The sequence below is a fragment of the Debaryomyces hansenii genome (genome assembly GCF_000006445.2).
Source record: "Debaryomyces hansenii CBS767 chromosome E complete sequence".
NCBI lineage: Eukaryota > Fungi > Ascomycota > Pichiomycetes > Serinales > Debaryomycetaceae > Debaryomyces > Debaryomyces hansenii.
Genome location: NC_006047.2, coordinates 633,831 through 658,615, shown reverse-complemented (window position 1 = coordinate 658,615; position 24,785 = coordinate 633,831). Strand labels below are relative to the sequence as shown.

The window sequence follows — 24,785 nt, the reverse complement described above, 5'->3', positions numbered from 1 at the left end:
CATGGAGGAGGTTTTAATCAATTCAGATCTAAATAATGCAATATTATCCTCAATTCCTGATGTACAAGCTTTAATGAAGAACAATGAAACAAATTCAGAATTAGACAAACTAGATGATATTCCTATATTACATATATTTGAAGTCAATTCAACCCGATCACATATATATTCGGAGGATCAATTTAAAACGAAAAACCCAATCCTTCTAGCAGCCAGATATATTAGACAAGTTTTGATAAATCAAATCTACAGTTCTCTTAGCTCAATCACAGGCTACAATGATAAATTAGTAACTATTGAGGACGAAGATAATGAAATAGAAAAGAAACTACTTATTGGGGAAGTTATTCGGATATAATTACATATTAATCGATTGTAATAATAAATTAGATCATTTATTTGGTTGACATAAAAAGCTAAGCATCAGATAACTTAGGCCCATTCAGGCTTACTGTTATAATCATTATTACTTCTATTACCACCTCTACCTCTGCCTCTGCCACCTCTCCAATTACCTCTGCCACCTCTCCAGTTACCTCTGCCTCTGCCTCTGCCTCTACCCCTATTGTTGACTGAAGATTCACCAAAAGTATCTAAATTAAGATTCTTTTCTTCTGCCCACCTCATAGTATTCTTTTCATCTGCAGAGGACGAAATGTTGTCAAAGAATGACGATTGTTTATTATACATTGGCTGTTCAGCGTCTTTTTCCGAATCTATGTCCCTTGAAAACTTTGCGTTTGCAGATTCAAAGTCAAATGCGGTCTCTGGCACATTAGATACTTTCGAAACGTTCTTTTGTAAGCCAGATTGCGGGTGTTCTTGCGGTCTTGGTTGGGCTGGCGATGCATTTTCCTCCTTTCCTGTTTCCTCTGTACGAGCAGAAGTTGGAGTAGCTTGCGGTTGCAGTTGTTGTTGCGTTTGCGATGGGGTTGGAGCCTGTGGTTGAGTCTGGGTCTCAGAAGGTTTTTGGGCCCTTTGTTTAGGTGCTGATGTTTGAGTTGGAGCTGACGCAGCTTTTGCCGGAGCAGCTGAAGTCGTGCTAGGAGCTGGTGCTTTTTGCGGCTTTTGTTGTGTTTGAGTTTGCGGCTGTTGTTGGTATGCTGGGTACCCACCTGGTGCCGGAGCTTGTGTATAAGGCTCTGGCTTCACCTGATCAATAGGAGTATCCAAAACAGTTAAATCCTTAACATCGGACCCTCTGAAAACAACATAATCATACACATCGGTTCCTGGATGAACTTCAAGGTTTGCATTACCACTAGCAGCCATTCTACCTTCTGTACCAAATGATCTAACCGATTTTAACGCAACTGTAGCATCGTCTGCATTAATGTTATCTAACAACCCAACATAACGAAGTCCTTTGTTAGAAATCAAAGAAATAGTCTTTCCAATATATTGAGACATCCTGTATCACGTCCCAATTATATTTAATAGTGACTCTTCTAGCAATACCGAAGGTATCGTTATGATTAAATGCCAACTGTCGTGGTTTTTTCCAGCATTCTTTTGAGCCTTGCACGACCATGGTTCCGTATAAAATAGTTGCAAATTATCCACTATATAGGTCATAGATTCGTGTTTTATTAAGGTATACGGTATATATGGGTGGTACTATGTCAGATATCTTGTTTATACCTAATAATATTACAATTTATGAAATCCAACTTGTAATGATTTTTGTAGTATTAATCTCACAATTATAGAAAGTTGCAATAATTAGTAGTAGTTAATTCTATAGACTGTAAAAATTTAAATTTTGATAAGGATTTAGAACCATAAAATAGGACAGACATACTATTCAATGGATAATACGAATGCTTAATTCAAAGAAAATAGGATTTCAGATACACCAAGGAATGTAAGTTTGTAAGTAAGAGGAATACGACATTTCATGGTAGGTCAAATGTCGCACACATGTGAGGGAAATGTCGCGACATCCAAGCTATCGAAAAGAGCAGACTCAAATTACATACACTAGTGAATAGTAACCATTTATTTACCGTATAATATATAGCAATATGTCAGACAAAGAGGGAGAAACCGCTTTGTATAACGACAGGGAGGAAGAGGCCAGACAATTTTTTAGTGATTCCGCGGAACCACAATCACAGGGGGGATCAAATGAGTTGGCGGTGAATGAAAACGAAGACAACAACAATGACGAGGTCGAAGACGATGCAGATGAAAACATTTACTCTATACAAGCACACAAGATAACAGGGGACGAGGAAAATAATAGGGAAGTGACCATGAAGAAAAACGTTAGAAAGGCCAAAAAATACGATGAATTTAAAAATGAAAGAGATGAACAGGGATTCGTTCCAATGGGAGAAAATCCAGAATATGGAGGCATGGATTATAGTAATGAAGACCCACAAGCAAGAAAGAGAAGGCTTTTGGAAGAAAAGATGGAATCTGCGATCAAGAGTAAGACGTCAAGACGTCGTAGGGCCGATGAGGACGATTTAGAGAGAATGCAAGATGACAGAATTGATTTTTTGAAAGACCAAATGATCAAGGCCGCCAACTTGGACGTGGAAAAGAATTCGCAGGGACAGATTGCCACTGAAAAATTGAAATTGTTGAATGAAGTGGTGGATATTTTGTCCAAGGCTGACTTAGCTATTTCCATCTTGGATAACAACTTATTGGAGGCAGTTAGATTATGGTTAGAGCCATTACCCGATGCATCAATGCCTGCGTATCAAATTCAAAAAGAATTAATTCACTCGTTGACCGTTTTGCCTATTAAGACAGACCATTTGATTGCATCAGGCATAGGAAAGGTTTTGGTATACTATCAAAGATCGAAGAGAACAGAAGCCAACTTAAAGAAGGTGGTAGACAGATTAATTGGGGATTGGACCAGACCTATTTTAAACAAATCAGACTCATACAAGGATCGTACCATCCAATTCAACGAATACAATAAGAACAGATTCACCAACCAGTTATCATCAGCACGTCGTAGTAAACCAAAGGAAGCTAAGTCTTTATACGAAGAAAGTGCTGAGAGAAGAAAGAGAGCAGCCATTCCAGCTGCTAGAACCACTGCTTATAAGATCGCACCAAAGGTCGATCCAAGCTTGTTAAGAAGACAGCAATTAAACTCCAATGGTAACAACGATGAAAGATTCAAGAGAATCAACCAGAAATTAACTCTGATGAACTTCAAAAAGAAGTCATCTAAAAAGTCAGGGCCTTCCATTGAAGGAAGGAACTTGACCATTTAATTACATTTACATATAACTCAATTCAATTTAGTTCAATGCCACATTCATAATGTAGAACCATTTCGCTTACCTCATTTAGCCAATACGTGCAACATACGCCATTGGTGTTGTAACCACCAAGGACCTTCTACATCTTTTTTTATCACAAATGTATGCATTAACCTAGAGTCAGGTATTTTATCAATATACACATAAATTTAAATTATAAAACCATAGCACTGGACAATTATACAGTATTTTATATTCAAAATAAACAAGAAACCTATGAACAGCCCTCCTGTTTCGTAATAACTGCGTGGGTTAATCTATGATCTTGGCTTTTCTTTCTTTTCCTTCCATAAAGCTAATAAAGAGACACCAGAAACTTTAACAACCTTGAATCTAACACCTGGAATATCACCCTTAGCCTTACCTCTTCTACCGAAACCGGCTAATAAGACTTCGTCATTTTCATCGACGAAGTTTAAACAACCATCATTTGGAACGAAAGCAGTGACTCTCTTACCGTTTTTGATTAATTGGACTCTGACACACTTTCTAATAGCAGAGTTTGGTTGCTTGGATTCAATACCGATCTTTTCTAAGACAATACCCTTGGCGTGGGAAGAACCACCGAATGGAGAAGACTTGAAAGCTGTACCTAATAATCTAGACTTATAAGCTTGATCAGCCCATCTGTTGTTACGACGGTGAACTCTTAATTTTCTAGCAGAGTTAAGACCTCTTGGTTTACTATTACCCATGATTAATTATTCTTATTAGTGACTAAGATTCAACAAGTGTAAGAATACTTCAAATTCATATAATTTTTCACCAGAATTGTTAGGCTCCCATCCATACTATGGGACAGAATGGGAGTGAGAGTATCAACGACTGAAAAAAATTTCTCTGAGTTTCGCACGCAAAATCAATCAGGTGATTTTAGCAGTCTCAAATCATATGATATATAGGGTAAAAGCCCGGATATGTCGCTGCGAGTGCGACGGAAGTGTATGATAGGCCGGGCAATTATCCGATGGATTGCGGGGGATACTTCCGAAGAGCGAAATCATGGTAGTGAATACTGCAACATATCGAAGTAGCCGGATCCATTAGCTGGAAGTAGCGAAATAGCCAAGTAGAGGAAATATTAACTACAGGTTGTATATCAACGGTTGTGGTGTAATAATGTAGAATATCAGAAATGTCGATTCTAAGCACAAACTACACAATTATTTGCTCTACATAATAACTTTGTGTTCCAATAAATAGCGTAAAAAAAGATGCAAAACTAACGGGAGATTATCTTTTTGGTCTTGATTAGCTTCAACAAGAACAAGAAAAACAAGTCGATTTGGTCCTTGAACATGAACAATAAACCTTGTACGAAAACACCCTTTAGCAACTGTGGAGCTACGCCCTTGTATAAGCCTCTGAATTTTTCAGTTTTCCACAAGTGGGCCAACGCATGCGTGAAGGCATCGAATTTGATGTCTTCTTCATCATCTTCCTCTTCGTTTCCATACGCTTCCTTGTCACCAGTAGGTGTTTGTTTCTTGTGCGCCTTCTTTTGTAACATGGCCTTCGATACGATCAATGGCTGCGTCACTATCGTGGCCATGGACTTGGCCAAAACCCCAATGGAGAAACTTTCCAATGGTCCCAAGAACTCCTTGCTGTTATACAAGATCTGCTTCAATCTTTCGTACGATCCGTAGGTAATTGATGGGTTGATACACAAAACCATCGATACCCTTAAACCTCTCCACAATCCACAGATACCGTCCTGATCCAAGATTTCCCTGAACAATTGGTACAAGTTCTTGTGGGTCTTATCAGTCTGCTGTTGCGTGGTGATAACCCCGATTGGCATTGTGAAAAGTTGTGATATACACGCGGCCAAAGCACCCAAGAACAACTCGGTGGCAGTGGTAGGCTTGTGGTTGGGTATATGCTTGTAAAGATTAGCGTAAACACGTTTGACAATCGTGTACCAGTAGAAGTACGAAAAGTTTTGCGCTGTGGTCCCTAATATTGACGACGCAAGCCCGTGATACCATCCTAAAACTCCCTTCTTAGCATAGATCTTGCGCAAAACATCGAGGGTATTCTTGTACTTTACTTCACCGTCCTTGGTGTTTTTCAATGTTTGACTGTCTTCTGGCGTCGATGGTTCGCCCCCGAGGACTTCCTTATCATGTTTCTTCACTTGTGTCTGAATCAACGTCTTACTGAGATCTAATGGATAGACCAAACTATTAGCGAATGCTGATGCTAACGCACCACTAGCAGCTTTTTCAAGTGGAGTAAGTGACATAGTGCTTTATTCTATGCAATTTCTATAATACAGTGAAAATCTATTACAAATATATTCAATATTAGCAAGCACTCCGCAGATGATTTATGGAATTTGTATTATGTCTATGAAAACTAAAAAGGCACATTTAATGATATTTATAAAATTGGCTCGTTTTTACCGAGGTATTCTAAAACCCCCTCATACATCTTATCAATGTTCCATCTTTCTCCGAGGTCTAGTGTCCCCACATAATACAACGATGGAAGCGCGCTATCGGTTGGTATACACGTGAAGCCCCAATTATACCCATTGATACACAAGCTTATCCGTTCCACAGGTTATGAGTCTATCACCAGCTAGGGTAAAGGACTTTATTCTTCCATCATGTTTTTGGTAGTTTGTAATTACCCTTTCTTGTATGAGGTCGATACCTCTGATGGTTCCATCCTCACCCACAACCCAAACACCATTGTTCTTCAGGTTCGAAGACAGCTTCCAACGGATTATGGGTTGGGAATATTTATCTTGAGGAGAGAGGGTGGATAAATTTTTCAAGATTTGATCTCGCTCTATCGGAACGGAACCCTTAGCCGTGGAATCTTTTAGTGGAACTATTATTAATCTCATATATGGTTCATGAGAAGTTGCCACAGCAATTAATGGGACCCCCAGAGGGAGTGATTGTATCGATATACAGCGAGGAGAAAATGTTGATAGGGTAAATTGGGCATCGTTGAGCGAGATTTTGTACAGTAGCACTAAGTCGGTTTCGATGAGGTGGAACACACTCAACAAAGTAGTTTCGTTGAGACCGACCACGAGAGTGATCTTATCGGCAAATACAGTGACATCGAAGCTGGTTCCTTGGGTAGATAGTTTGTACTGGGTGATAGGAGTAAATCTGTCTCGGACAGTGAAGACCTTCAAGGTGAAATCCCATCCTAGAGTGAACACGTAGGTGTCGTTGTTGAACTGGATACTCTTGGTATCGACAATAAGTCTGGGATGGGCCTGTAGTTCATCAATTGATTTTATTTCAAATGTTTCTCCGTAGCTGTATTCACATAAATGTAGTTTTCCGTTCATACCCAGGAGCACTAGCTTATTGTCGGATGCAATGGTTATATTTTTGATAACACACTTTCCAATAAAACCGGTCGATTCTAGAAGAACTTCATTCGACAGTAAGTTGATTACATATAGTTTTGTCTTTGAAGTACCAAGGAATAGAATTGGGGTATTTTCGTTGAATACCAAGCAAGATGAGATGACAAGACCATCAATTGAATCAGTTACTAATTTGGGATCCTTTGGGTATGGTACTGCCCATTCATTAACCTGATTATTTAGAATAGCATTCAATTCGTCATTAAGAGGTGTACTCAATTCCAAATCTTTAGTTTGAGCGTTTAGTGCTTTGTAATTATATCTGTCTTCAATTATACTCTGCAATGATTCATTAGGTGAAACAGAGAATGGTTTCCCATATTCTCGTTCAAATGCCTTTAACGTTTCTGGGTAATTATTCTCCTTCAAGAATTGCGCAATATGTGTTTCAATGTTCATTTCTACGGTACCAATCCTTTTGGCGTAATAATAGTATCTTGATGCTTAAAACTCTGATCTATGATAAGATAGATGTTGAAAAAAAATAGGTCGTACCCGGATTCGAACCGGGGTTGTCCGGATCAAAACCGAAAGTGATAACCACTACACTATACAACCGAATAGTTGAATTAAAAGGGAACTCAAATCAATATACAATATAGAATTTGTCAGTATACTAGGAAATATTAAACCATGTTCTATGAGGTCTACACTCCTCTAGTTGTCAGATCTCGACATTCAAAGGTTAGTTTCAGGGGATTATCAGTTTGATTTAAATACATATATATGAAATATGTATTAGTATGTATTAATTTATGCTTAAGTCGAGTCGACTATCAATGCTAATCTTGAGGATCCACAATGTCGGGTCTAGTGTATTTATCTATAGCTTATTATAAGGTACTTGAAATTTTGAACAGTATTCTGTAGTCTGGTTGTTTTCCCAATACTTCAATGGAATCCTTTCTCCGTTGCTGGTAGGTGCAATGACCTGGAACGAGTTTGGATCTATCTGCAACGCATCGCTGGGCAAATTGCTTAATTTATTTAATTCAAAATCAATCTCATCCCTTAATTCGTTGTGCAAGTCAAATTGCTTGTGTATAAAATTGTAGAAATCGCCTTGGTGAATAGAGTTCCATATCTTTAAATTACCGTCAATGAACGATTCGATGACTTTATTAATCGCAATGGATCTCTTGTCATAATAAAGCAGTGGTTGCTGCGTCTTCAAATCTAAAGATGCCTTATTATCTTGACTATAAGACGGATGGCTGATATTTTCATCAGGTACTTCTATCTCCATAATCTCAAGAAACTTTCTTCGAGGTAAACACTTATCGAGTGCAAGAAAGTGAGTTTCAAGTACTTCATTATCTACTTTCGGTTGTAGTTGGTCGGATGTCGAAGGTGTCAGATCGAAATCGTCCATATTCAATTTGATCTCTTCAGTATTCAGCCTATTATCAATGCCAAGTTTCGTTTCTTCATTGCTCAGATTGTCATCCATATCGAGCTTTATTGCTTCATTATTTTCCACTTCATCCATATTTAATTCTAGCTTATTGGTATCTGTATCATCGTCCATCTCTAATTCAATCTTCTCATTATTTTGTTTATTATCGTTCAGCTCATCGATATTGGATTTGCTTTTCTTCGATACTGAATCAGAGACCTCATTGTTGCTTCTTTTAGCGGAATGTTTCACTAATGCTTGGAACCTAACATGAAGATGTGATGCGAACCAATACCTAGGCTTTAGGCGATCTAGCAATACATTATTCAATGGACTGCCCAAGGTACCATTATTGATGTCGGCTTTGAAAAAGTGTTTTTCTTTAAGCAACTTTCCCAAATTGCCCTTCTTCTCAATATGCTGGGGCCAATCATGACTCAATACTATATCTAATCTGTGGTGGTCCATTAAATACATCTTTAAATAATTCTTCGCTTTCACTTGATATATGGAACGAATAGTATGTGGATTATATGGTAACTTTTCGTCCTTATTATCACTTCTAATAGAGTCATAGAAAGATCTTTGATTATAAATACCACTGATTCCACCAATTTGTAGGCCCTTGAACCAAACACACCCAAACTCACCAAGGTAATATATATTAGGGGCTACCCATCCACCATATTTCAATTCCTTCAAATAGGAAGAGCTTTCATGATTACCTCCAATAAATATTGTTAGCACAGGAGCAACCTTTACCCCTGAATAGTAATCATGGAAATCTCCCAATTTCTTATATTTTTCTGGAACCGACATAGTTTTTAAATCTACCATATTTCTGATTGCTTGAAAATCACCACATATGAGCAAAAGGTCAAGCTTATCGGGTAGAGCTTGATATATTTTGTCCAACTCTCCATGACAGCACCCTTCAACTGCAATTCTTAAAGTCCTGGTTGATTGCATCATGTAATTTGTACATACATTGAACAAATATTTATGCGTTTACTTCTTTGATAAATAAAGCGAAAGCGAAAAAATCAGATATAATAATTTATAACTACAACATTAACTGGTCAGGTTTAACTAAAACTTTTAATATATAGTAATATATCAAATCCTACTTATCTATCTCTAACATCTCTAGAACTTGAAGACATTTTCCTTGGTGTAACCTAAGTCAGCTAAGGCACCTTCAACTTCACCTTGGTCAGTTGGAGACTTCTTAGGACCAGAAAGAGCCTTGTACAAGCCCGGTGGACCACAGACGAAAACCTTGTTGTCCTTACCTGGACCTGGCAATTTAGATTGTAAGAATTCCTTAGAAATGTAACCGGTTTCGCCGTTCCAGTTTTCAGGAGCCTTGTCGAGGAAATAAACAACGTTGACTTGGTCCTTGTGCTTTTCAGCAATAGTATCTAATTCTTTCTTAATCAAAATATCTTTTTCGGTAAGGTTACCGTAGAATAAGTTGACCTTGGTCTTGTCTTCAGGGTTCTTGGTAATTTCGTGCATCAATTGGTACAATGGAGTGATACCGGTACCACCACCGATCAAAGCAATCGACTTGTATTGATTTGGTTCCCACTTCCACTTGACAACTGGTCCCTTGAATGCCAAAGTGTCGTTTGGCTTCAAGTCATGGATGTGGCTAGACATCTTACCTCCATCGTACTTCTTGATGACAAATTCAATAGAACCCTTACCATCAACATCAGAAATTGGAGTGTATGGTCTGATAACATTGTTACCCTTTGGTGTAACAAACTTGGTTAATAAACACGAAGCATTGATCAATCCGGAAACATCATCCTGGTTGGCCAACTCGAAAACAAAATGTTTAGTGTTATGAGTGGTATCCCAACTCTTAGCTAACTTCAAGTCAATCCATTCGTCATTACCAGTGAAAGTCTTTCCTGTTTCATTCATAATAGAAGATGTTGAATATTGGTATGCTATTCCGACGCTTCCCACCGCAGCAGCGAATGGTGCTAATACCTTAAAACTAGTTAAATTCTTAGTTAATTGACGAGTAAATGACATATTTTTTTACTGAATAATTATTCTCTATGATTACTAACAACAATTGATAATAATTAAAGCAAATATAACGATGTATTTCTTTTATAATTCAGAATCAGGTTCATTTATATTGATTTATATATCATTTGTCCGGGCCTTAATTGCTTATATTACGTAATATGTGGACCATTTACATAATCCGAACTGACCATTTAATAGCAGCTTATAGTATAGAATTTCGCCTAAACACTAGCGGAAACAGGATATATAGGTTCAAATCTGGGAATTTTACATCAGTAAACCGTATTAAGACCGTTTGATTGAAGAAATTAGCTCATATGTTGAAAAATAAGACTCAGAAGGAATTGCTACAATTATGCCGGACAATTATCCAGCCTTTGGCACCCAATTTCCACAAGGGACAATCGGGCAAAATAGCAGTCATTGGGGGTAGCGAAGACTATACCGGAGCACCATTCTTCGCTAGTCACTCGTCTGCATTATTAGGAGCGGATTTGAGCCATATTATATGCGAGAAGATGGCATCTCCGGTGTTGAAGCTGTATTCGCCAGACTTGATGGTGCACCCATATTTGTATGAGCTCCAGAGCCCAGAAATGAAGGAACATTTATCGAAGAGTGAAGTGGATGCATTGCTCAGGTTGACGGTAGAAGATGTGGTGGTCAAGGACCAACGCCAGTTGGATGAGATCATTGAAGATGTAATATTGCCGAAGATCGTTGGGTTGTTGGAGAGAATTGATATAGTTGTGATCGGGCCGGGGTTCGGCAGAGACCCGTTGATGTTGAAGACACTTGTCAAAATCATTGAGCAGCTCAAAGTGATGAATAAACCCATGATCTTGGATGCAGATGCGTTGTACTTGTTGTCGATCGACCCGCTGCTCGTGAAGAATTACTCCAAGGCAATCATTACCCCCAACGTGGTAGAATTTGACAGACTTGCAAAAAAATTGAACGTCAAGTTTTCCATCAACGAAACAGATGTCTCCAACTTAATAGAGTCCTCAATTAACTTGTCGCAAAAGTTAGGAAACGTTACCGTTATCCAAAAGAACTTCAAGGAAATCATGGTTCGCGACGGTGAGTATCTTATCAACGAACTTGAGGGGTCAAATAGACGAGTGGGTGGTCAAGGCGATACCCTAACAGGAGCCATTGCAACCTTTGTAAACTGGTCTAATAACTACAACGACGGATTATGGGATCCAACATCAAAAAAAGACAAATTATCGTCTGAAGATCTGAACTTGTTAGCATGTTTTGCGGCATCATCTACAGTGAGACTTGCGGCTTCTAAAGCCTTCGCTAAATATGGCAGATCCATGCAAACCTCGAACGTTCATGAGTTCCTCGGCAAGGCCTACGACGAATTATTCGAAAATGACAACTATATAAAGCTCTAAAATAGTTCTGATAACTCTCTTGTGAAAATTTATGATAATTAATGACATGAATCAAAACCATCATCGGTATCTTATCCTATAGAACCATAATTCAGTAGTTAAGATCAGAGGCCATAGTAAAATTAAAATGTTACACAAAACCCCGATAAAAAAAAGAGGGGGGAAATGACTTGACAAAATGCCCGAGGATATAATATAGACATATAAAATCAACATCTTTTCATCACCAAAAGGACATTTTCATTGGAAAAAGACATTGATAATAGTAAATATGGATGCGGCCAACTGTGGACCATCCAACGCGCTACAAAATTTATCGAAGCATACCCAAAGGGACAATACATTACAGAATGAGATTATTAGAAATCAACCCCAACAGGGAAATGGATTCAGAAACCAAGCAATAGTGGACCAGAGACTAAACCAAGACTTCCAGCAGTTTAGTAATGGGCAGGCATTTAATCAGTATCAGCCAGAGCCTGTTCATCAACAATTTCATCAGCATCATCGCCAGCATAACCAGGCTCAGCATAGTCAGCATCACCCTCAACAAGGATGGGTACAAGATTTTTCAAAAATGAGTATAAATCAACAGCCAAGACACCAGGCTGGGAATATACAGAATGGAAAGGTACAGAATGATTGGCACCAGCAGTTTATGAACCAGACATCACAACATCCAGCACAGAATAACGTAGCATATCAACCACAGCATCAGATGGGGGGATTCCGGATGAACATGAGGACAAATTTATCGAATTCGTTATACCAGACTAGAGGAAATGTACCTGAGCATAAAGAGATGCATAAGATGGAAGAAGAGAACCAGATTTTCGATGCGCAGTTCGACCAGATGGAGAGAGAATTACAGCACGAGAATATGAGCAACGAGCAGACGGCAGAAGTGCAAATGGATGGAAATGAGTTCGAAAAGGAACAGTTTGCCAAAACGGCAAAACAGGTGCAAGAGTCGATGCTTAAAGGCGAAAACGCCGAAACGAATGCTAAATTCCAAAACTCGAATTTCTTGAAGCTAATGAGCTCAATTTCGAATCGATCAGTGGAATTGTCGGCCGAAGGAGACAAGTTGGTGAGTAAACAATCAGGCGAAGACATCAGGGATAACCCCGAAGTTGTCACGTCGCAGACACCGACCCCAGTGCCAGTATCGCAGTACGACCAATACACAAACCATATCCCCATGTCGCAAGACGACATGCCCACCCAGGAGCCACAAACACTGCACTTGCCCGACCCGTTAGCACACATTAAAAAAGGTTCGATTGAAGGAGATGTGAGTCCATTCCAGGCAGCGCAGATTGTGACTGGGAACCAGGTCAAGACATCTGATTGGATGGAAGATGATGATTGGCTTGACATGACGGAGGACGCACCCTTCCCGGTGATGGGAGGCCCTCAAAGAATGCCACCTAAACATCCTAGAAATAATATCATGTCGGACGAATGGCAAGAAGTATACGACGACTACAAGCACGATGACGATTTTAATTAATATGGACAATATATTTTCGCGGGTGCGATTACATTATTATATCCACGTAGAACCATGTAGAACATACATAGGCATTTTATCCTTACCCCGACCCTCTCTTTAAATTCCTTTTCAAACACAGAAGTTTTGGTTCTCCCATTCCGCTATTCCTTCCGCTATTGATCCATTATTCTTCCCATTATTCATTCCTTTCAGTCCTTATCACCGATTATTATTTCACAACCTCTCCATTATTTTCTACTCACTTTCTCTCCTTTCAATCGCTCTTTCTATCGCCTCTTCTCGCTCCCTCACAAGTCTAGTTCTACTGTTTGCACCCAAATAACTACATCGGCCATAAACCAACCTTTATCCCCTCACAATGTCGCACCGACGCCTGGTAGACTCGAACTCGTGTCTGTCATGTCCAACTCCGTCACAATGACATCACACGAGCATGCGACTCCCGATTTTTTCCATTTCGGACTTAGTTGTTCCGTCATTGTACCGTATCGGTCCCGATTTCTCTGTCCATGTAATTACCATCTAGTGGTAATTACAGTAACCCTCACAGACTCCCTTTGTACCCAATCGCTTATTTGCTTCCAATTTGCGTTCGTATTGCTCTTTTATAGCTGCTACTGACTCAATTCCCTCCTCTAGGCCTAGCAAATCACATACGCCGTTCAGTGTACTCCGAAAATTACAAAACATTTCTTTTCCAGATCACTATCACCGGGCTTCGTAACGATTTCCCCCTACCGTTTCGTAAGAGTCCGAAAGCAAAATGATGACATAACCTAGGTGTAATAGAAACGCAAAAAGAAACTGAAATGAGTCGCAGGAGGTCACTTCCGACTAAATGACTACCGCAGGAAGCAATAGCATTTCTTGGGATTGTTGGGCTTTTAACTATGTGGAAATGGGAGAAAACTGTAGAACAATCAAGCAGAAAAATATATTTAGAGATGCGGGGGCTTTTCCGACCTCTCGAACAGTGTTCAGCAGCTGACTCAATGATGACATCATTAGACATTCGGATTAATTGATCAAGAATATATTTTTCAGGTATAAATATGACGGATTTGGCCTTCATTACGATGGAATTATTCATTCTTTAAACAATTACACTAAGAATCAATCTTAAAATAAAACAAATATGACTTCTACACCATTTAATATTGAAAAACCATTCAGAGTTGCCATCATTGGATCCGGTAACTGGGGTACTGCTGTTGCTAAGATCGTATCTGAAAACACGGCTGAAAAACCAGAAGTGTTCGAAAAGCAAGTGAACATGTGGGTTTTTGAAGAAGAAGTTGACGGACAAAAGTTGACTGAAATCATCAACACCAAACACGAAAACGTTAAGTACTTGCCAGAAGTCAAGTTGCCGGAAAACTTGGTTGCAAACCCAGACGTTGTTGACACTGTCAAGGATGCAGACTTATTAATTTTCAACATTCCACATCAATTCTTACCAAGAGTGTGTAAGCAATTGGTTGGCCATGTCAAGCCATCTGCCAGAGCCATCTCCTGTTTGAAGGGTTTGGAAGTTGGCCCAGAAGGTTGTAAGTTGTTATCGCAATCTATCAACGATACTTTAGGTGTCCACTGTGGTGTCTTATCTGGTGCCAACATTGCCAACGAAGTTGCCAGAGAAAGATGGTCTGAAACCACCATTGCCTACAACATTCCAGAAGATTTCAGAGGTAAGGGTAGAGATATCGACGAATACGTCTTAAAGCAATTATTCCACAGAACCTACTTCCATGTCAGAGTCATCAATGACATCATAGGTGCTTCTTTCGCTGGTGCTTTGAAGAATGTTGTTGCCTGTGCTGTTGGTTTCGTTATCGGTGCCGGCTGGGGTGACAACGCTAAGGCCGCTATCATGAGAATCGGTATCAGAGAAATCATCCACTTTGCCTCTTACTACCAAAAGTTCGGTGTCAAGGGTCCAGCTCCAGAATCCACTACTTTCACTGAGGAATCTGCCGGTGTCGCTGACTTAATCACCACTTGTTCCGGTGGTAGAAATGTCAAGGTTGCTAGATACATGATTGAAAACAACGTTGACGCTTGGGAAGCCGAAAAGATTGTCTTAAAGGGTCAATCTTCTCAAGGTATCTTAACTGCCAAGGAAGTCCACGAATTGTTAACCAACTACAACTTATCGAATGAATTCCCATTATTCGAAGCTACATACAGAATCATTTATGAAAATGCCGATGTCAACGAATTCCCAGTCATCTTAGAAAGAGATTAGAGAATTGTTGCTGCGTCGTTTGTATATTAGAATGCTTGATTTTATATTTTATAGAGGAATTTAATAAGTTATTATTTACTATTAATCTTGATTTAATACTGTAGATCTGTTAAGTGTTGATCTTATTCGCTTGCGAATGACGTCTATTTTGTATACAGGGATTTATTCGTCCTTCTAGTAGAATAACCCCATACTTTTTAACAGTTTTCCATAATGCCAGTCACCTCCGAAGAGTTGTTCCTAATAAACGTCAGGACGTACCAACCTCCTAATATCCTGTGTCCTCTGCATTCGATTTGGCACAAAGTTCCCGTTGCAAGGAGATCAGCTGTCTTTGTATTGCTCTTTTTGGGTAATATGGGGGAATTAAGAGTCATCTTGACGAAAAGATCTTCTAAATTAAGGAGTTTTCCGGGCCATATATCATTGCCAGGTGGAAAGGCTGATAGTGGGCTTGAAACTGAATGGCAGGTGGCTAGAAGAGAAATGGAGGAGGAAATCGGGTTAGAGGCTAACAATGAAAAGCTCATGAAACATTATGGGTTCAAGATCGATCATTTGAATTTACTTCCATGTTACTTATCTAGAACATTCCTGGCTGTCAAGCCGTGTATAGGGTTTATGAACTTATCGAGTGAACACGAACAGGAACTTTTTGGAAATTTAAAATTGAACTTGAATCCGGATGAAAGCTCGAGCATATTCTCGTGTCCTTTGAAAGACTTTTTGTATCCTTCGACAAAATCACCATCTAGGGAATGTATTAAGAGACAGTTTTTCAAGATCGAATGGGGTGGCATACCATGGAATTTACGCTCCTATACGTTTGCTCATGAAAACGAGCATGAGATCCATTGGTTGCGTGAAGTTAGTGATACATCCATGTCATCAGAAGAGGAACCTGAAGACAATCCGTCCATGAAGGAGAAGGCAAAATCTATGCCCAAGAGAGATTTATCTACATGGGGACGTCTTGGTACGAGACGTGATTCAGACACGGACCAAAAGATTAATGATGTGTGGGGACTAACAGCAAACATTCTTCATGATTTAGCACAGATTATATACTGTCAGCCTACTGTCTATAAGAATAAAACTTTTGGAGAAGAAGAACTAATTAACAGTGTTTTTACCCAAGGTAATCTTATGCAAGAAAAGGAAAGATCTGAAGAAGAGGTGAAATTGATTCATTCCAAGACTATCAATGAAGAATTTGGATTTAATAGTATATTGCCAAAGGATGAATTCCTTAGATTGAAGGAAATATATAGGCATTAGCTAAGTATATATTTTTAATTAGAATAAAAAAAGTTGATATTTCTGCGAAACAGTAATATGATCTTCACTAGATTCTTTATCAGCTAAATGTCCAATTCAATTGATAAGATTACATCTATATTTGAAGACATATCTATAAAGTACGAGGAACCTTCTGATGAAGGCTTTAAGTTGATATCAAAGTCTGAGACGTCGTTGTCCCCTATAGATGATAAAACTATTAGATTACTAGGCTTAATTGACTCCTATGAGAGATTAACTAATGAGAACAGATTGAACTACATAAATGGATTCCTTAATTTGAGTCGAGCAAATTACAATAATGGTTCCCTAAGCAAAAAATATGGGGCTGATTCCTTTGACTTCAGGCCATATGGGGCTTGCAAGAAAATAAAAGTTAGTGATAAGTTTGAATTGGTAGATCTATTGAAAGAGCAGAAAACTAGGAATGAAAAACCAAAAGTAGACAATATAAACGAAGAAGATGCTGCTCAATCGACGTTGAAGAATAGAAAAACCAACGAAATTGAGACAGAAAAAGAATCTGACGATATAAATGAAATAGAATCCCAAGAACCTAAATTGAAAGATCCTATTACTCAATTTGGTGGATTGGTTCCGTATCAGCTAAGGCAATCACAAAACTTTTTCGGTAATAGTTTGGCTATCTCTATAAAGATTATAAATCTACAACGGGCGATAAAAGAATTAATCGAAGATATTGAAGAAATATCTAAATAAAATGTATATAATTTGATCATAATTACTCAACGTCACTATATAAATCGCTGTCATTCTCGTAATCTTCTGCTTTGATCTCTGGTGCATCACTATCGCTATCGCTTTCAGTCATTGGTTCGTCTTCACCTTGTTCTGGTTCTTCGCCGTTTTGTCTTGCTTTTCTTCTTTCTTTCTTAGCCTTCTTCGTCTCTTCCTTCGCATCGACATTAGCTTGCTGTTTGGCTCTTCTTTCAGCCTTCTGCTTTTGTCTCAATTCATGCTTTCTGTTTAATTCGTTTTGTTCGGCTTCAGATTTGTTGATATTAGCGTGGTAAAGTGTCTTTGACGACCCGGTTAAATTCTCTTCGATCTTCATTAATGTCATATTTATACGAGGACCAAGTTCTGTAAGCTTAATGGCTCTCTTTCTAGTTTGAGGATTAGCAGTTTCTTTTTCTTCTGATGCCGTCTTCTTCTTAAGAACATTTGCATCTTCGCTATTTTTAATTTCTACAATAGCATCGTCTTCGACTTCGGAATCCGAAGTTATGCCACCAACAGAATATGGGTCCAATAACAAATCAGAAACATCACTGTTTGCCGATAGGTTAGGTAAAGATTTCTTTAAGTTATGATGCGAGTTAAGTAATTTCTTGACATTACGACTTCCGTCAACCAATTTTGTATCTATAGCATAATGTCTTAAATCTATTTCCCCTGTTTCTGCGTTCTTGTTCACCATCAAAACCCTCTTAATAGACGACACTTTCGTCAGTTGTGGTTGAATTGGGGGAAACATATTCTGAAATACAGTAATTAATAATTTCTCGTGGTTTTCAACTTCATTCAACTTGTTCAGAAACCCATTCAAAACAAGTAACGGTGGGTTCAAGAATTCTGGAGAATCTTTTCCTACCGACTTTGGATGTTTTAATATTCTGCTGACATCCTTAATCAACGAATAGTTGTTAACTCTGAATTGCAAAGTTGGTCCTCTAGGCATTTTTCCAATTCTCAATGATATACTTCCAGTTTCCTCAGACTGGTTGAAAATAAATAAGTCTGAAACACCTAAAGGCCCAGCCATGACAATGAAATCCTTCAACTTATTTGATTTTCTCTCCCTTAAATTAATGGCCGTATGTGGCTGCATGATGTTTCTGAAATCCTTGACTAACTGACTTAATGAATGATTTCTCAATGATGATCCCAATCTAATAACCATAGATCTAGGTATCTTGGCTAATTCTTCCTCAGATACCTTCTTATGGGTTCTGGTCTTTTGTCTTCTCTTTGCCATACTCCTGAATTGCTATTTAAATCAATCTGACTGTTTTATTTAGTTTATATCTAATGAAAATTTTATAGATATAGTACCTCATCTCTTACTATAATATTTTGTGTGCAGAATTTTTTATTACCAAAGAAAAATATATCAAAAAAAAAAAAAAAAAACCAATCTTATCATAATTAAGAAGTAACTATTCAACTATAAGTAATAATGTCTGTTAAAGTGGATGGTATGATCAATAAAAAGTCAAAGACTCATAGTAAGAAACTTGATGCTAGAGCATTAGCTGAGAAAATCAAGAAAAATGCGTTAAAGCAACAGGCACAAGAAGAGCCTGCTAAAGAGGAAAATGTAGCTGAAAATTTCGATACTGTTGTTGATCCGACAGCAGAATTGAAATTCAAGTCGTTCAATGAATTGAAATTGATTCCAGAGTTGTTAGAAGCGATTCAACAAATGAAGTTCACTAAACCAACGCCTATTCAATCGGAAGCCATTCCGCACGCTCTTGAAGGCAAGGATATTATAGGACTTGCACAAACAGGTTCAGGTAAGACGGCAGCATTTGCCATTCCAATATTGCAAGCATTATGGGAAGCACAAGCGGCATATTATGGGTTGGTGTTAGCACCTACTAGAGAATTGGCGTATCAAATCAAAGAGACATTTGATGCGTTAGGATCATCCATGGGTTTACGTTCTGTTTGTATAGTTGGTGGTATGGATATGATGGATCAGGCGAGAGACTTAATGCGTAAGCCACATATCTTGGTTGCTACTCCTGGTAGAATCATGGATCATTTGGAACACACAAAAGGGTTCTCGTTGAAAAATTTGAAATACTTAGTCATGGACGAAGCCGATAGATTATTAGATATGGATTTTGGACCGGCCCTTGACAAGATCTTGAAAATTATTCCAACCCAAAGAACAACATACTTATTTTCTGCTACCATGACAAACAAAATTGCTAAATTACAAAGAGCTTCTTTGCATAATCCCGTAAGAGTTGCTGTCTCCAATAAATACCAAACTGCTGACAATTTAGTTCAATCTATGATGTTGGTAAGTGATGGTTATAAAAATACATATTTGATTCATTTATTGAATGAATTTCTTGGTAAGTCAATAATTATTTTTACAAGAACTTGTGCACATTCACAAAGAACTGCGTTATTAGCAAGAATCTTGGGCTTTTCGGCAGTCCCATTACACGGTCAGTTGACTCAAGCTCAAAGATTGGGATCATTGAATAAGTTTAAGGCTGGAAAGGCTAATATATTAATCGCAACTGATGTTGCGGCAAGAGGTTTGGATATTCCTTCTGTCGATATTGTCATAAATTACGATATCCCAACTGATTCAAAGGCGTATATTCATAGAGTCGGTAGAACTGCGCGTGCTGGAAAATCTGGTAAGTCCATCTCCTTGATTACTCAGTATGATTTGGAAATGTACTTAAGAATAGAAAGTGTTTTGGGTAAAAAGTTACCTAAAGATCCTTCTCCATCCAAAGCTGTTTTAGATACTTTACATGTTCACGTTGACAGAGCCAGCGCAGAAGCTATCAGACAAACCAAAGATTTCCATGAAAAGAGAAATCCCAAGAAAAATCGTGATGATAGAGATCGTGAAGAACGTTAGAAACATCTGTCATCCACTTATGAACATATCCCTGCATGATTTAGTATTTAAGTACGTTAATATATGAAAACATAATATAAAATTATATACCAAATCACAATAAATAAGAATTGAAACAAAATATACATAAAAAGTAAATAACAGCCAAGTAAACCCAAACCAACCAAAATTCTTTCACAACACAATACTAATAGTACAAAGATAAGTGAAAGCCTCAACAAAAAATAGACATAAAATCATTAAATAATGAATCAATTAGTATACATTATTGATGTAAGAAATGAACTGGACATTCACCATATCCTTTCTTGTTAAACCAATCTTTAATGCATTTATAGTGAAACACGCATAAGCATTCCAATCTACCAACCTTATCACCTGGCTTTAATTCTTCTAAGCAGATAACACACTCACTATCCACTGAGTCATAAGGCAACTGCTTTTCTGCGCCCGGTTGAATAGTCAAGTTCGATGTCATAGAACCAACAAAATCATTAGGATTCAGGACTTGAAAGTCACTTTCATCCTCAATCTGCGAATCGATCGGCGATTGAATCGAATGTGGGTGGAGACGGAGAGTATCGTAGGAATTACCTTCAGCATTTGGTATTGTTTCATATTTTGGTCTAGGAATAGGCGGCATGTTATAAACAAGCATCTTATTACGTTTATGAGACCTCTTCTTACTTCTAACGGGAGAATCTGGTCTGTCTCGATCGCCATTGAAATCAAATGCAATTAAGCAGTCGTTGATATGCGACTCTTTGTACGATTCAAACTCATCACAATCAATATCTCCCTTCCGTTTCTTAAATTGTCTCATATATTCCTTCAACAAGTTGTTTGCACATACTGGGCACAAATTGTCATCGCTTGCACCATCTTGTATCCTCCGGCGGTAATTGCATCCACTATGGTGCAAGTTGGCACACGACGAATGAGTCGATGACCGTACTAATCGAGTACTAGTTTTCGTGCTATACTTTGTAGTACTATTATTATCTACCAGGGAGTCTTCGTTTGTCTCATTTCTTTCATTATCCAGTGCAATTTCTGCTTCATTACTGGCACTTGTTTCCGTATCAATGACACTAGTACGGGCCTCATACAACGCCCTCCGGATCATCTTCACTTCTGCAACACACTCATCGCACGTTCTGTAAGTTTCAAGCAGTACCAGACATTCCGACTCCTGTTGAGGATTGGCTATCAATGTATTTGGAAAGTACTTGATCGATTGTTCCGAACAATTCCCACAGACGACCCTTCCACATTTGCGGCAATGATGTCTCCTATGGAAAATTGTATAATTCAAATCACATAAAAAGCATGATGATACCTCTGTATCGTCCTGCCAAAGGGGTCCGTTATCAGATCTAGACATACTGTTTATTGCCTTAAGATATCTTGTATTTATTGCCTTCTTGTAAGCATTTGATAACATTTATCTACTTAAACATATTGGTTCATAGACGACCGTTATAACATTATGACTAAAATTATATATAGAGAAACTACCATAGCTATAAGTAGACAAAAGATAAATAAAGGGTATAATCATCATGACAGACAGACTTACTCAGCTACAAGTGTGTTTAGATCAATTAGTCGAACAATTTAATGCTACGGTCAACTATGTCAATACCAATAGTGAACCAGGGTTATTAGATGAAGATCCATCGTCGGTATCAAATTTAGCTGCCAATGCACCAATACCGGGGGTTCAACAGCAACCGTCACAAGGAAGTGGAGGAGGAAGCAATAAGCAAACAAATGCTGGAAATAGTGTGTCAAACCAACCATCAGCTAAGGCAGAAGCGGAGTCAAATTTTGAGAATACGATCAATGAACTATCGACGGACATAATACTTAAGTCAAGACAAATAACGATGCTTATTGACTCATTGCCGGGGATTGGTGTGTCTCCTGAAAGTCAATTGAATATGGTGGAGGATTTGGCGAAGCAGCTAGAAGAAGTCGAGAAAGAGAGAATCAAAAAAATCGAAGAGAAAGATAAGTTGTTGAAGTGGTGTGAGTCGTTGATAGTAGAGGTGGCGACAGGGATCTCCGAAAGCAGAGAATAGAATTGTGGTTTAATCTTTGAAACTACAAAATTGCATTATATGAATCTTTTATTTAAATCTATAGAGGGTCCATATACGACCTAGTGGGTATACGACATACAATTAAAATCCCAGGATGGAAACCATTTCGCATGGTTGCATTCACTTCTATTCCAGTCGAATCCGTATATTATTGGAGTGAACGCCACGAAACAGTAAATAGCCAATACTGTAATAGAAACCATCCATATGTATCCAAAAATCTTTCTCTTCGTCATTTGGTATTCGGTAACTTGAGCAATTACCAAAATTGAGAAGAACAATGAACTAAGGTAGTGGTGTAAGAATAGTTGTCTCGACATCTGGTATGATGGAAAATAATGTAACATCCAGCCAACGACAAATTCAAACCCATTTGATTGGAAAGTCGATACATATGGAGGATCGTAAGTTAAACCGAAGGGATTCATAACCTTGAATAGTTTGATTATGTTCTTTGCTATCACAAGTGAAATTAAAATAAACCCAACGTAGTATATAGCAACGTTACCTAATAAATAAATATGGCTTCCATCTTCATCGTGCAATTCGTTAGAAGATCCGGCTTCATTACTAAAGAAATTAATTCCCCTTAACAAAAACGGCCAGGATTCTGGACTCGAGGAATAAGGATGTTTATCCGTAAAGCTTTTGTTAATTCTCCACATTGCCAAATGATATTCAACTAGCTTGTTAAAGAACGAGTAGCTCTTAAAGTGTACTTTTTCAGCATCACTATCATTGTCAAGCATGGGATGTGAATTGTGTTCAATATACCACATGGTGTTAGGTATTGTCGGTTCATCAATACATAATACTTCATTTTGATTGAATCCCCAATCTGGTAATTTGTCTTCATGTGCGATTACAACACATCCTCTGGAACGGTGGACTAACTGGAAAAGAGTTTCTGTAGCTCTGACTTTAATCATAGGAAGATTCAGTGTCGCATGGGTTTCACTTTTAACTATTCTTACTTTAAATTCATAATTTTCGTTACCTAACATATCACGATCACCGGAACATGCCACTTCATTTGAATAATCACGTTCTGAAATTGGAGGTTTCTCTTCATTGACTGTAAGATACTTTCCTGTTGATTTATGATATAACCTTACAATATCGCCATCTTTAACTGGCCTGAATTTTCCCTGTAATTGGCCAATTGGACTTTTATTCTTAGTTTCTATAATCCATTCATTATTTTCATCAGCGTCGAATCCGTAAAGCGTAACTTGTTGTTCGTGCGAGCCAGTATAATATGTATGGTCATGGGAATGCAAATAGCTTTCCATATTTTTATGTTTAATTGTAACAGTACTACCGTATGATACATCGACGGGAGTATTTTTTAAATCTTGAGAGTCATGGAATGTAGCTTTGAAACTTGGGGAAACCGCTCCAGACCCAGGCCCATTGAATGGGAGATTTATAAAATGGATAGCGAAACAACCCAAGTAAATTGTTAAAGGTACAACTATCAACCCAAACACTCTATAATACACATGTTTAAACCATTGTCTGTCGGAAACCTCTAAATCACCAAGGTAGCTCCACAATTGAATTACAGTCAATACTCCGACCCAAGCAACTGTGAATAATCCAGTCAATTTAATTGACATTGTAATTCCTAGACCTATACCGGTCATGATTAAGAATTTAAACCATTTTTTTGTGAATGGTTCCGCCAATTGAAATCTTTTGAACCCCAAAACGGAAAGCGCTACTCCAAAAATCAATGGTCCATCAAGCATAATTAATCTTGATTGGGTAACCAACGAATTTTCAATTAAAACTAGGAATGCACCAAAAAATGCCACTGCTGATCTACAGTTTGATGCTCTTAAAATACCAAACGTGAGTAAGACAGTCAACACTCCACAAATCCCTGAAAATAATCTCATTGCCACATAAGGCACATTGTCATCAAAGGTATCTCCTATCTCAGCAAATTCAAAATCTCCATTCCATCCACACAATATTGCAATCGAATAGTACATTAACTTAGCTAACGGAGGATGCACGTCAACGAAAAATTCTCCTCTAAAATAACTTCTTGCAAATCCACCAAAATGAGTTTCATCAAATATAACCTTGTTAGGAAAAGGAATATTATACAATCTAATTAGAATGGAAAGAGCTAACAATACGAATGTCAAGAAATGGTCGAACCTTGTGATGGTTGTCCTCTCGATTGTTAACGAACTTGGGCCTGCAACGTGGAATGGTCTCCATTTTCCAGGCTTATAACCCGGTGGTAACTTCAGCTTCTCCAGTTTATACGAAGACATCTTTCTTGAACCAGTTCCTTCAATTAGTTTGACATAAATTGAAAAATATCTACCGTGTCTATATTATATAATAAATACACGTGCCGGAAAATTCCACTTATATTATAAGCCTTAGAGTCTTAGAGTAGTAACCAAATATAAAAAGTACCTCTATTAATTATCTCTA

General features: G+C 38.1%; 18 protein-coding genes and 1 non-coding gene across 19 annotated transcripts; 8 read left to right on the top strand and 11 right to left on the bottom strand. All coding sequences in view use genetic code 12, as the record gives it.

The window, feature by feature from the left end:
* Positions 1-432: 432 nt before the first annotated feature.
* DEHA2E08382g (DEHA2E08382p) lies at positions 433-1,410 on the bottom strand (the record flags this gene model as incomplete). The annotated part of the gene is made up of 1 exon (XM_459672.1): positions 433-1,410. One exon carries the CDS (start codon positions 1,408-1,410, stop codon positions 433-435), a length of 978 nt encoding a protein of 325 aa, XP_459672.2.
* A 614-nt stretch (positions 1,411-2,024) lies between these two features.
* Positions 2,025-3,239, top strand: DEHA2E08360g (DEHA2E08360p; the record flags this gene model as incomplete). The annotated part of the gene is made up of 1 exon (XM_459671.1): positions 2,025-3,239. The coding sequence occupies one exon, from the start codon at positions 2,025-2,027 to the stop codon at positions 3,237-3,239; it is 1,215 nt and encodes a 404-aa protein (XP_459671.2).
* A 305-nt stretch (positions 3,240-3,544) lies between these two features.
* On the bottom strand, positions 3,545-3,982 carry DEHA2E08338g (40S ribosomal protein S23; the record flags this gene model as incomplete). The annotated part of the gene is made up of 1 exon (XM_459670.1): positions 3,545-3,982. One exon carries the CDS (start codon positions 3,980-3,982, stop codon positions 3,545-3,547), a length of 438 nt encoding a protein of 145 aa, XP_459670.1.
* Positions 3,983-4,509: 527 nt separating this feature from the next.
* Positions 4,510-5,535, bottom strand: DEHA2E08316g (DEHA2E08316p; the record flags this gene model as incomplete). Its single annotated transcript, XM_459669.1, has 1 exon — positions 4,510-5,535. The coding sequence occupies one exon, from the start codon at positions 5,533-5,535 to the stop codon at positions 4,510-4,512; it is 1,026 nt and encodes a 341-aa protein (XP_459669.1).
* Positions 5,536-5,817: 282 nt separating this feature from the next.
* DEHA2E08294g (DEHA2E08294p) lies at positions 5,818-7,083 on the bottom strand (the record flags this gene model as incomplete). The annotated part of the gene is made up of 1 exon (XM_459668.1): positions 5,818-7,083. One exon carries the CDS (start codon positions 7,081-7,083, stop codon positions 5,818-5,820), a length of 1,266 nt encoding a protein of 421 aa, XP_459668.2.
* An 87-nt stretch (positions 7,084-7,170) lies between these two features.
* Positions 7,171-7,242, bottom strand: DEHA2E08272r. The gene has a single exon. It is a non-coding gene; the product is annotated as a tRNA-Gln (tRNA).
* Positions 7,243-7,507: 265 nt separating this feature from the next.
* DEHA2E08250g (DEHA2E08250p) lies at positions 7,508-9,049 on the bottom strand (the record flags this gene model as incomplete). Its single annotated transcript, XM_459667.1, has 1 exon — positions 7,508-9,049. The coding sequence occupies one exon, from the start codon at positions 9,047-9,049 to the stop codon at positions 7,508-7,510; it is 1,542 nt and encodes a 513-aa protein (XP_459667.2).
* Positions 9,050-9,226: 177 nt separating this feature from the next.
* DEHA2E08228g (DEHA2E08228p) lies at positions 9,227-10,126 on the bottom strand (the record flags this gene model as incomplete). The annotated part of the gene is made up of 1 exon (XM_459666.1): positions 9,227-10,126. One exon carries the CDS (start codon positions 10,124-10,126, stop codon positions 9,227-9,229), a length of 900 nt encoding a protein of 299 aa, XP_459666.1.
* A 317-nt stretch (positions 10,127-10,443) lies between these two features.
* DEHA2E08206g (DEHA2E08206p) lies at positions 10,444-11,532 on the top strand (the record flags this gene model as incomplete). The annotated part of the gene is made up of 1 exon (XM_459665.1): positions 10,444-11,532. One exon carries the CDS (start codon positions 10,444-10,446, stop codon positions 11,530-11,532), a length of 1,089 nt encoding a protein of 362 aa, XP_459665.2.
* A 271-nt stretch (positions 11,533-11,803) lies between these two features.
* On the top strand, positions 11,804-13,045 carry DEHA2E08184g (DEHA2E08184p; the record flags this gene model as incomplete). The annotated part of the gene is made up of 1 exon (XM_002770398.1): positions 11,804-13,045. One exon carries the CDS (start codon positions 11,804-11,806, stop codon positions 13,043-13,045), a length of 1,242 nt encoding a protein of 413 aa, XP_002770444.1.
* Positions 13,046-13,570: 525 nt separating this feature from the next.
* Positions 13,571-13,738, bottom strand: DEHA2E08162g (DEHA2E08162p; the record flags this gene model as incomplete). The annotated part of the gene is made up of 1 exon (XM_459663.1): positions 13,571-13,738. One exon carries the CDS (start codon positions 13,736-13,738, stop codon positions 13,571-13,573), a length of 168 nt encoding a protein of 55 aa, XP_459663.2.
* Positions 13,739-14,183: 445 nt separating this feature from the next.
* Positions 14,184-15,293, top strand: DEHA2E08140g (DEHA2E08140p; the record flags this gene model as incomplete). The annotated part of the gene is made up of 1 exon (XM_002770397.1): positions 14,184-15,293. One exon carries the CDS (start codon positions 14,184-14,186, stop codon positions 15,291-15,293), a length of 1,110 nt encoding a protein of 369 aa, XP_002770443.1.
* A 213-nt stretch (positions 15,294-15,506) lies between these two features.
* DEHA2E08118g (DEHA2E08118p) lies at positions 15,507-16,571 on the top strand (the record flags this gene model as incomplete). The annotated part of the gene is made up of 1 exon (XM_002770396.1): positions 15,507-16,571. The coding sequence occupies one exon, from the start codon at positions 15,507-15,509 to the stop codon at positions 16,569-16,571; it is 1,065 nt and encodes a 354-aa protein (XP_002770442.1).
* An 87-nt stretch (positions 16,572-16,658) lies between these two features.
* Positions 16,659-17,312, top strand: DEHA2E08096g (DEHA2E08096p; the record flags this gene model as incomplete). The annotated part of the gene is made up of 1 exon (XM_459661.1): positions 16,659-17,312. One exon carries the CDS (start codon positions 16,659-16,661, stop codon positions 17,310-17,312), a length of 654 nt encoding a protein of 217 aa, XP_459661.1.
* Positions 17,313-17,334: 22 nt separating this feature from the next.
* Positions 17,335-18,591, bottom strand: DEHA2E08074g (DEHA2E08074p; the record flags this gene model as incomplete). Its single annotated transcript, XM_459660.1, has 1 exon — positions 17,335-18,591. One exon carries the CDS (start codon positions 18,589-18,591, stop codon positions 17,335-17,337), a length of 1,257 nt encoding a protein of 418 aa, XP_459660.2.
* Positions 18,592-18,792: 201 nt separating this feature from the next.
* Positions 18,793-20,226, top strand: DEHA2E08052g (DEHA2E08052p; the record flags this gene model as incomplete). Its single annotated transcript, XM_459659.2, has 1 exon — positions 18,793-20,226. The coding sequence occupies one exon, from the start codon at positions 18,793-18,795 to the stop codon at positions 20,224-20,226; it is 1,434 nt and encodes a 477-aa protein (XP_459659.2).
* Positions 20,227-20,491: 265 nt separating this feature from the next.
* DEHA2E08030g (DEHA2E08030p) lies at positions 20,492-21,670 on the bottom strand (the record flags this gene model as incomplete). The annotated part of the gene is made up of 1 exon (XM_459658.1): positions 20,492-21,670. One exon carries the CDS (start codon positions 21,668-21,670, stop codon positions 20,492-20,494), a length of 1,179 nt encoding a protein of 392 aa, XP_459658.2.
* A 118-nt stretch (positions 21,671-21,788) lies between these two features.
* Positions 21,789-22,310, top strand: DEHA2E08008g (DEHA2E08008p; the record flags this gene model as incomplete). Its single annotated transcript, XM_459657.1, has 1 exon — positions 21,789-22,310. One exon carries the CDS (start codon positions 21,789-21,791, stop codon positions 22,308-22,310), a length of 522 nt encoding a protein of 173 aa, XP_459657.1.
* An 80-nt stretch (positions 22,311-22,390) lies between these two features.
* On the bottom strand, positions 22,391-24,619 carry DEHA2E07986g (DEHA2E07986p; the record flags this gene model as incomplete). The annotated part of the gene is made up of 1 exon (XM_002770395.1): positions 22,391-24,619. The coding sequence occupies one exon, from the start codon at positions 24,617-24,619 to the stop codon at positions 22,391-22,393; it is 2,229 nt and encodes a 742-aa protein (XP_002770441.1).
* Positions 24,620-24,785: the final 166 nt, after the last annotated feature.